Source organism: Chrysochloris asiatica, unplaced genomic scaffold, assembly GCF_000296735.1.
Source record: "Chrysochloris asiatica unplaced genomic scaffold, ChrAsi1.0 scaffold00325, whole genome shotgun sequence".
NCBI lineage: Eukaryota > Metazoa > Chordata > Mammalia > Afrosoricida > Chrysochloridae > Chrysochloris > Chrysochloris asiatica.
Window position 1 is genome coordinate 2,493,923 of NW_006408843.1, and position 11,640 is coordinate 2,505,562.

General features: G+C 37.8%; 1 protein-coding gene across 1 annotated transcript in view; it reads right to left on the bottom strand.

Moving 5' to 3' along the window:
- The window catches only part of C6 (complement component 6), a 190,146-nt gene that overhangs the window by 169,922 nt on the left and 8,584 nt on the right, over positions 1–11,640 (bottom strand). Inside the window, exon 3 of the mRNA XM_006875400.1 lies at positions 6,792–6,936. Within this exon, the coding sequence (XP_006875462.1) occupies positions 6,792–6,936 (145 nt within the window). The remainder of the gene's footprint in view (positions 1–6,791; positions 6,937–11,640) is intronic.

The following is an 11,640-nucleotide window of genomic DNA, read 5'->3' on the forward strand; positions in this document are numbered from 1 at the left end:
CTATTGCAATGGAAGGGGATTTGTGTAATCACTTCAGACTAAATTATATAGCCTTCAATATTTGAAATTAGGACCTTGAGAGAGGAATTAGCACAGTGCCTGGGAATTTTCAAAGATCCATGGGTACATTAAAACACTATATTGTCTCAAGGACTTGTTAAGGTCTCTAAACAGCAATCATGAGGGAGGAAAGAAAAATAGGTAAATCTGTTTAGGATAGACCCGAACCAAAGTAATTGCTATTAAGTTGACTATAATTCATATTTACCTTATATGACAGAGTAGAACTGCCCCATATGGTTTTCAAGGCATATTTAAGAGAGCAAACTGCCATGTCTTTCTACTATGAAGTTAATGGTGGAGATTCAAACCACCAACCTTTAGGTTAGCAACCAAGTGCTATGAAAAGTGTACCACCAATGCTCCTTTAGGATAGTTAACTGAAGACCAAACAAAGCCAGACAAATAATGGTTAAGTCAATCTCCTCTTCCTGTTAATAGCAGCATTGTTGCTGTAATAAGTTCCAAGTCATAGCAATCCTGCAGAGGTTCTAAGGGTGTAAATCTTTATGGGAGCAGAAAGTCTTATCTTTCTTCTGTGGAGTTACTGGTAGATTTCAATGTTGAGCTTGTTGTTGGCAGTCCAGTTCTTATCCTACAGCACCATTAGTGGCTATTTCTAGGAGAACTAAGTAGCATGTTTTCTATATAGAATATTGAACCACCAATTTTCCATGATACCACACAATTTGAATGGATGTCTACCATAGCTATGCTGAGAATTAACCTATTAGTGACTGTATCATGGGAAAATCTATATGAAGGGATCTAGTTCTGGTGTTATGCTGTGAGATAAATCACTTGACAGCACAGTCAGTTTGAACCACATGGTCAGCAGTTGAAACTCACCAGTTACTCCTTGGACACCCTATACAGGATTGCTATGAGACAGAGTCAACGCAACAGCACTTATCAACAACAGGCAACAAGGTAGAGTCCTGGTGTGGTGCAGAAGGATAAGCACTGGACTGTAAAACCACAAAATCAGCAGTTCAAACCCACCAGCTGCTCCTTGGAAACCCTATACAGAATCACCAGAAATTAGAACCAAGTTGACAGCACTTAACAACAACAACAGCAATAGGAAACAAGATAGGTATTACTCAGAAAGCTAAGGATAGCAGTTGTTTGTCAACTATTATGTTGTTGTTGTTAAGTGCTGTTGAGTCAGTTCTGACCCATTGAGACCCTGTATAGGGCTTTCAAGGATCAGCTGGTGAGCTTGAACCATCAACCTTGCAGTTCAAACAGCTTTGCAGTCTGGCACATTAACCCACATTGCCACAAAATAGTTCCGTGTTTCAGCAAGTTACGTACATATTGGAGTTCTGGTGTGGTGCTGTAGGATGAGCATTGGACTGCTAACCTCAAGATTGGTGGTTCAAAACTATGAGTCTCTTCTTGGAAACCCCATACCAACTTAAAGATCTTTAACAACAACAGCATGGATATATTGGAGTCTCTGGGTGGTACAAAAAGTTAATGTGCTCAACTGCTAACCCAAAGGTTGGCAGTTCAAGTCCACCCAGAGGCACCTTGGAAGAAAAGGCTAGCACACTATATACTTCCAAAGAGTCAGTCATTGAAAACTTTATGGAACACAATTCTGCCCAGACAAACATGGGATAGCCATGAGTTAGAATTGAGTAGACAGTAACTGGCTTGACTTTTTGTTCTAAATATAGACATACCCATCATGTTCTCATGAACTGCACATCAACTGTGCTGATGCCACAGACATTCTTGATATAGCTTATTATGAATTTGTGGCTCATGGATTTTCCTAAATTTTTCTCAAACTTGTAAATATTTGTGGGCTAAATAAAGTTATTGTGGTAATAAACTTCATAGGTTTATAATCAATTAATAGACAAGTCCTTCCTGGTTATTTATTTTATAAATCACTTCTGAAACTTCAAATATTCACATGTCAATTTCTAAGTATTGACTTTTAATATTTTAAATGTATGTAATGCTAAGCTTTTGGTATGGATTGCATCTCAATGCAAAAAAAAAAAAAAAAAAAAAAAAAATCCTCACCACTGGACCAATAAACAAGATTCTTATCAACAGAGAAAAGATTGAAGTCAAGGACTTCATTCTTATTGGATCAACCACCAACACTCTTATGGAAACAGTGGTCAAGAAATCAAACAACGTATTGCATTATGCAAATCTGTTGTACAAAACCTTTTTAAAGTGTTGAAGAGCAAAGATGTCAAGGTGTGCCTGACCCAAGCCATGATATTTTCAATAACCTCATATGCATGCAAAAGCTGGACAGTGAATAAGGAAGATCATAGAAGAAATGAATGTTTTGAGTTATGGTGTTGGAGGAGAATATTGAAAGTGCCATGGGCGTCCAAAGGAACCAACAGATCTGTGATGGAAGAAGTACAGCCAGAGTGCTCCTTGGAGGCCAGGATGGCCTAACTTTATCTCTCATACTTTGGACATATTGTCAGGAGGGACCAGTCACTGGTCATATTTGGTAAGATAAAAACAGGAAGACTGGTCATATTTGGTAAGATAAAAACTGGTCAGATAAAAACAGGAAGACCCCCAGCGATACGGACTGGCAAAGTGGCAGCATCAATGGGCTCAAGCATGACAACAATTGTGAGGTTGGTCCAGGACCAGGCAGTGTTTTATTCTGTTGTGCATAATAGGGTCGCTATGAGTTGCTACAGACTCAATAACCCCTAAAAACAACAATGCTAAGGTCCAGTTTCCTTCCTCTCATTAGCATCAAGATTTTGCTCATTTCTTTAAATTTGTGACATGACCTTATTCATATAGTCATGATATATGTAACCCTACCCACATTTATCTTAGGTTTGGGGGCCACGGAGAGACAATTTTAACATCAAGATTCTTGACTGACATATAGAAAAGATTTGCAAAACTGAAATCAGAAACAAGGAGGAAAGTTTAGATCTAAGTTTTGGGCCCCAGTGTATGATATTTGAAATCCCCTATCTAGTCAAAAGTACTTTTCAGTATATTTCAAAGCACATGGAAATTAAATGGGATTTATTAATCAGAACTCTAAATTTTGTTTTAACGTCACAATTATTATTTAAATCAGAGAACTATAGCTTAAGGGTATAAAATTACCTATCATCTGTGTTTGTAAATAAAATTTGATTGTTATGTATTATCTCTGGCTGTCTAGAGCTACAAGACCAGAATTGAGGAGTTGCAAAAGAGACCATATGATCTAAGAAAATTTTACAGATTTGTTATCTGAACCCTCACAGAAAAAATTTGTTGAAATCTGGCCTTAAACTATTTAAAATTTCAAATATAACAGAAGTAAATAATGATGTATGTACAACCTTGGAACAACAGGACTCTGGGATTCCGGGATTGAGGCATGGTTGGAATGGTCAAAATGGGGGAAATAATGTTAAGATGCTTGGCTGTCTTTTGAGTCTTGGTTTCCCTTGCATACCATTATAAAATAGACACTTGAAAAGCCAGAAATATCACCATAGAAAGCTTATAAATCCATCTTCTGCCTATAACTGATTGGAATACCCAAAATGGGATTATAAAGTGCCCAGTGTAGGAGCTTCCTGAGGAGACTCTGCATTGCAGAAGACCATAGGTGGAATCCTGAACCCCATCCAGAATCTTCTGAGGTGGGGAATTTCCACTTGAAAGAACAAGCATACCAGCCTGGAGCAGCTAGAAGAACAGAAGACACTTCTTGAAAGAAAGACCAACAGGAAAAATACAAACAATAACAGAAGTCCAACTGACTACTACAAGAACAAGCAAGTTGCTCACTCAGGAGACATCAAGATAAGTGGTCAGGTCCCCTCAGGGCAAACACCCTTTCAAGACTAAGACTCAATGGGAATACAGGAGCAGACATGCTCTCTGACTGGTGACCACGTTTGTCACCAATAAGAGGAAGTGAGGGAAAAATAGCAATGAAGTTGCAAGCTAAGCCCTACCACATTCAATAGACTCCTGTGAACCTGGGTGGAGATCTGTTTGACCAGTAGTATGGCAAGACCTGAGGACTTCTGGGCACAGAGTCAGTGACATAGCCACAGAAGACTAGAGTAGACAGTGAGGTGTCCCACTGATAAGAAGAGAGGCCATATACACAAGAACACCCACACTTGCAGATAATACCCACTTGACTTGGCTTCAATGGCTGGATGATCAGAACTCAACTAGAAGGGAAAGAAGAGGAAAAAAAGAGTAATCTGACACAATTTGATGAACTTGACTTACACCTATGGATGCAGTAGCTCAAAAGAGGGAACAAATCTTTACAGCAAGGATCATTCGCATCCCTTTGACACACAGGGTAGACAGGGATGGGCAACATGAACATTGGCTACCCAAAATGTCGGGTGGGGGGGCCTACAAAGACAAGAAGTGATGGGCTTACAAGCTTTCAAGAGGGTGCCTAGATCCTGAGGGCGCAGAGGAAGGTAGAATCTCCACTGAGTAGTATCCAATCTGTCTGGGTGAGACTGATGAAAGGAGATGGGGATAGCACTCATGTGGTACAATGGTAAATAATTGCTATCAGGACTGACTGTGATGATTGGAAATGGAAAGGTAGACTTTTTGTAACAAAGGAGGGGAGTGGTAGATTTTGCAGTCCAGGAGTTGAAATCCCTGGGACCATCAAGGGAGAAGAGCAGAGTGCAGGACCCTACCCAGAGAACCGGTGATATCAGAGATGGAGGCAGAGATGGTGATGTGAAAAGATGAAGTGGCTGTGGACTCTAGACCCAGAGAGGGAGAGGTGCTGAGTGCTGACGACTAGGGGGCAGGTTTGCAGAATATACCCTTTTGTTGGTTGATGATGCATGGAGGTGATTGTAACCATGGCAATGAAATGATATACGATAGGATGACTGTAAAGCTAATGTTTTGCCATGTAAACTATCACATAATTCACAAGGAAACATCAAAAAAAAAAAAAGAAAGAAAGAAATCAAATGACCTATTATCCTGGTAAATCAGCATCAAAACACCTTTTGAAAATGTTAAGACCAAAGATTTCAGTTTGAGGATGAAATTGTGCCTGACCCAAGGACTGGTCCCGCCCGATAGCTATTGAAAGTAGTTAAGATTAATTGCCAAAGCACTTCTGTGAAATGTCGAGTTCTTTTTATTTAAAAAAAATTTTTTTGGTTTATATTTTTTCTATTCGTGATCTTTTGCGTGGTTTGGCGCCAGCCATTGTCACTTCTTTGTATTATTTAGAGGTTGAAATAAAACAGTATGATGGTTTTGGATTAAAAAAATAAATAAATATTGGCAATATTGGTGTTGCTGCTGTTAACTGCTATCAAGTCAATTCATAGCAACCCTTTATAAGACTTCTGAGGAAGGGCTTGTTGGTTGAATCCCATCCTTATGATTCAAACTAACATTGCAATCCAATGCTTATCCTACAGCACCATACCAGGACTCTAATCCCTGACACAAATCATGTTATTATTGATATTCTTATACTAATAATCTATATTAAGGTCTTTTAACACTGTTCCTTCCTTTCATTTAAAAAATCTGATTATAGGTCTTTATGATAATTAAATGTTATTATTACATGTCTTCAAGTTGGTTCCTACTCATAGTGATCTTATTTTATATAGGGTCTCTATGTCTATATATCTTTGTGGGATCAGAAAGCCTCATCTTTCTCCCAAATAGCAGCTGGTGGACTTGAATTACCAATCTTGTGACTTGCAGTCCATTACTTATACAGACTCATTGCCCTCACCATGCTTATTAATTGTTGTTGTTAAGTGCTGTTGAATCAGTTCCAATTTATAACAACCCTGTATAGAGTTTCTGAGAAGTGGCTGGTGAGTTTTCATCATTGACCTTGGAGTTCAAATTTAATAGCTTATTTTTGTGTGTGTGATTCATGTGTTAGTTTACTTGGGAGAACATTATCTTTACAAACAACCAAAGGGTACATCCCGCACGCTTGCTCCCAGGTCTCCAGCACACAGCCCCTCCTCCTCCCTGGGTCCAGAGTCCCCAGCCTCTCTTTCTGTCCATGTCATCATCTCTGCCTCCATCCCTTATGCCACTGCCTCTCTGGACAGAGTCCTGCACTTTGCCTTTCTCGTTTGATGGTTCTAGGGATCTCCACTCCTGGGCTGCAAAATCAGCCACTTGCCTCCTTTTGTTACAAAACATTTACATTTACCTTTCCAATGCTCACTGTCAGATGTGATAGCAATCATTCCCTATTGTACCACAGGAGTCCTATCCTTCTTCACCTTTTATCATCCCTATCCAGACAAGTTGGAAAAAACTCAGTGGAGATTCTACCTTTCCCTGTACTCTCTGGAACTAGGTTTCTTATTGAAAGCTTGTAAGCCAGTCACTTCTTGCCTTTGTAGCCACCCCCCCACTCCATGTTGGGTAGCCAATTTTAAAGGAAGTATCTACCTTCTGCTCTTTTTACCCATTTTCCTCTTTCTTCTTGCTTTGTAACAGTGCAGGAACCTGGAAATCACTACTTGGTGTTCAAATGAAGCACGTTAATGGTCAAGATGAGTATAATTGAAAGCTGTAATTTCACACATGAATAGCTTGGGACGTGGTAGCAAAACTCTTCTCCCCACTTTCATGTTTAAAATGTAATAGGACTTCTCTATAATGACTTTTACTGGTAGCTAATTAGAATAACTGATAGAGTCAAACTATTTTCAGTGGAGATGGAACATTTTACAAAAGTACATTACCACTGTCACAGCGGAATTTATTCTTGCAGTCAACCGCTTCAATTTTGCAGAGCTTGGATGGAATGCATGGCTGAAAGTTCACAAGGGGCTCAGTACATGGTTGTCCCGCAAATTGACTGGGGCGCAAGACTGATCTAGACTTAAACTGAAAGGAAAGAGAAACATGAGTCATTTTGAAGTATGGTCTAAGCCAGAACATATTTAAGAAAACATTTCTTTATAATCATTTTGTATTTTGTTGCTACTGCTGAGAATATACACAGAAGAAAACATACCAATTCAAGAATTTTAAAATTTACAATTCAGTGACACTGGTTGCATTCTTAGAGTTGTAAAATTAACCTCCTTTTCTAAACCTGCTAAGACAAACTCACTGTCCCCCCACCTCCAGTCTTCTATCTAATATTTGGAATTACTATTGTCAATTTGATCACTTATGGTGATGGTGGTGGTTTCTGAGGCTGTAAATCTTTATAAGAATAGAAAGCTTCATCTTTCTCCTGTGGAGCAACTGGTAGATTTTAACTACTTGTGATTAGCAGCCCAGCTCACAATTCCCTATGCTACCATGGATCCTTTGGCCCTATACATTGCTGTTGTCAAGTGCCATGAGTTGGTTCTGAGTCATAGAGACCCTGTATGGGGTTTCCAAGGAAAGGCTGGTGAGTTTGAACTTCTGATCTTGTGGCCTGTGGCCCAACCTGTGGCCCAAACTGACCCTGTGGTCAAGTGCTTATCCTACAGGTGCCACACCAAGACTCCTTGATACCATATGTTGTTGTAAAGTGTCACTAAGTTCTGACTCATAGTGACCCTGTATAGGGTTTCCAAGGAGAAGCTGGTGGGTTTGAATCACTGACCTTGTGGTTTGCAGTCCAGTGCTGTTCCTACAACACCACCCCTTAGAGAAACCTCTTAAAAGATAATAGTACTCAAGACAGGCACCCTTACTGGCTTGACATTTATAGATGATGTCAGGGGGAGCTTCTTGGTTTACGTTTAAAGATTATCTCAGGACAATATCTAGCTTCATCTAGCTCTATGGCTCCAAACAATTTTGAATTCTATGGATATTCATAGAATTGTTTGGTTTTGTTTACGAAATGTTTTGCATTTCCTCCCTTTTGGTACTACCACTTGTCTGTCAGTTTGTTGTATTATGGTCACTATGCTGTGATGTTGGAAGTTATGCCACTGGCATTTTAAATACCAGCAGGGTCACCATGTGGACAGGTTTCAGTAGAGTTTCCAGACTAACACAGACTAAGGAAGAGGAGAAGTGGACATCTCAATGGTAAGCCTCTGAAAACACAATAAATAGCAGCAGAACATTGCCATAAGATGAGACATTCAGGTTGGAAATCACTCAACACATGACTAGGGAAGAACTGCCTAGTCAAAGTACAGTTGGTTTTAATAATGTGAATGAAGCAAAACTTTTGGGACCTTCATTTGCTGATGAAATGAAATGAAAATGCTGCAAACATCCATTAATACTTGGAACGTGCAATATATGAAGAATAAATCTAGGGAAATTAGAAGTTGTCAAAAAATGAGACAGAATGCACAAAATTCTATATCTTTTAAGAAGCTAAAATGGACTGGTATTGGCCATTTTGAATTGGAAAATCATATGGCTTACTATGCCAGGAACAACAAATTAAAGATGACTGACACCATATTCATCATCAAAAAGAGCATTTAAAGTCTATCTTGAAGTACAGTGTTGTCTATGGTAGGAAAATATCCACCTGCCTATGAAGAAGACAAATTAATATAACCACCACCACCAGTGGTTGGAATGCCAAAGTTGGAAACAAAGAGGAAGTATCAGTAGTTGGAAAACATGACCCTGATGATAGAAATGATGCTGGAGATTACATGATACAATTTTGCAAGACCAATGACTTGTTAATTGTAAATACTTTTTTTTTTTTTTTAACAACATAAAAGGTAACTATAGGTGTGGACCTCACACACAGATAATACACATGAATCAAATCGACTACATCTGTGGAAAGAGAAGATGAAGAAGCTCAATATTATCAGCCCAAACAAGGTCGATGTTGTTCAGGCTGAAGCTGAAGAAAATTAAAGCAAGTCTATAAGAACCAAAATAGCATCTTGGGTACATGCCACCTGATCTAGCAAACATGTCAAAAGCAGAGTTGATAAATTAGAATAAAAAAAATCGGAAGAGTTATGGTATAACATCAAGAAAGCAAAAGGTCACTTGGGGGAAAACAGATCTGTATCTCAGGCACAGCCTCTGGTGTTTTATAGGTCTATTCACACACAGTACATAGTAAGAGTCAATCAAATTTGTAATTTTGAATCAAGCAGCAGTTCAGTTAATAAATTCATATTGTATATTTTTTAAAAAAAAAAGCAAAATGTCATTAAAATGACAGGAAAGGCAGAAAAGTCCAAACTGGATGCCAGAAGAGACTGAAACATACTCTCCAGCATAGAAATGATAAAGGAAATAGGAGAAATGATGAAATAAAAGAGGGGGAAAAAACTTCCAAAGGGAAGCATGAGAAGAAAAAGTCAAGTATTACAATGAAATGTGCAAAGACCTGGAGTTAGAAAATTAAAAAAGAAAAGAAAAGAAAACAAAAAAAATGCTCAGAATTTTTCAAGCTGAAAGAACTGAAGAGACATTTCAAGAATCAATAGTGATATTGAAGGATTCCATGGCCAAACACTGAATGATGCAAAAAGCATCAAAAGAAGTTGGAAGGAATATGCTATACTAAATAAATTTCAACCATTTCAAGGAGTTGAATATGATTAAGACTAGATGGCACTTACAGAAGAAGTCCAAGCCACACTAAAATCATTAACAAGAAACAAGACTCAAGAATATGATGGAACATAAATTGAAATCTTTCATCAAACTAATGGAGCACTGGAGGCAATCATTTATATATGCCAAGAAATTTAGAAGGAAGCTACCTGACTAATCAATTGGAAAATATCCATATTTTTTCCCATCCCAAAGAAAGGAGACCTAATGAAAGGCTGAAATCATAGAACAATATCTTTAATATCACATGCCAGTAAACCTTTGCTGAAGATAATTCAAAAACAGAACAATAGGGAGCTGCCAGAAATTCAAGATGGATGCAGAAAAGAACATGAAATTAGGAATATCATTGCTGATGTTAGAAGAATCTTTTGTGAAAATTAGAAAGATATTTACTGGTGCTTTATTGACTATACACAGCAAATGCATAGTGGAGATCATAGAAAACTATGGATAACAGTGAGAAGAAAGAATATACCAGCATACTTAATTGTGTTCATGTGGAACATGTATATAGAAAAAAGGTAGTCATCAAATAGAACAAGGGGATACTGAATATTTAAAATCAAGAAAGATGTGTGGCAGGATTGTATCCTTTCACCATATTGAGATATTGGATTATATGAAGAAGAACATGGCTTCAGGATTGAAGGAAGAGTCAATAACAACCTGAGATATGCAGATAATACAACCTTGTTTGCTGAAGGTGAAGAGGACTTAAGAAACTTACTGATGTAGATCAAAGACAATAGCCTCCAAAATGAATTGCACCTCAATATAATGAAAACAAAAATAATCTTAACTGGAAAAATAAATAACATCATGATAAATGAAGAAAATATTGAGACTTTTAAAGATTTCATTTTGCTTGGATGAACAACTAACATTCCCTGAATAAATCAAATTACATATTGTTATAGGCAAATCTTCTGCAAAAGACCTCTTTAAATGTGTTAGAGAGCAAAAATATCAGTTTAAGGACTAAGGTGCATTTGACCCAAGCCATAGATAGTATTGTCAGTCTCGTAATATGCATGTCAAATTTAGACAAGAATAAGGAAAATTATGGAAGAATCAAAACATTTGAATTATGGTGTTGGAGAAGAATATTGAATGTACAATGGACTGTGAGGAGAACTAACAAATCTTACAAGATGCACAACAAGAATGCTACTTCAAAGTGAGGATTGTGAGGCACAGATGCTCAGCCCAAAAGCAGGGCCTGAACATTTTTGTTTTTTAATATGGGAATGGGCATGATAGGGCAGTAGAGAGGGAAAGAGTTTTAAAAAAAAAAAAAACAGGCCAAAAATTAAATTAAAGCCTGAGGTATAGCATAACAACCAACACCGGCATCTTGAAATCTCTAAGGCAGCTTTGAAAGAAAGAAGCTGAAGAGAAGACATTAATGGCATACTCATATTAGGCTACAGATTTTTTTTTTTCCTTCTCTCACTCCTCTGTCTTTTCTGTGATTATAGACTGCAGTATTCAGTCTAGTTTTTGTTGTTGCTTTTTGTTGTTGTTGTTGTTTTCCTCTTGATTTTTTATTTTATTTTACTGGTGCTGTTTTACTGTTTTATGCTCCCCTTCTACCTTTGGAGGACTCTTTCTCTCCATATATTACACAAGAAGAATCAGCAACTACTGCCATATAGCCACGCTACAATCACACTCTACAAAATACAAAAACCCAGGCAAGAATCAATACCAAGTGCCATATACCAGGGAAATAGACAACACCTGTGAAAGTTACTCTAATTTAAGCAATAAGAAGAGTAATAAAGGAAGCCCACATCCTGATAACATCTTCCTGGAAGCAATCAGAAAGCATAAAAAATTACCAAAATATATATTCAATTAAGTATTAAGGCCACAGATAAACATTAAATATGTCCAAGAAGCAAAAGCAGAAGACCATATCAGCACATGTCCAGAAACAAGATAAAATGTCTGAGACAAATGACCTAGAGGTAAACCTGGATTCCATTCTGGAGGGAGGGCAAGCCTTGGAAATGCCTGAGAAAGATTCAGAAAAAT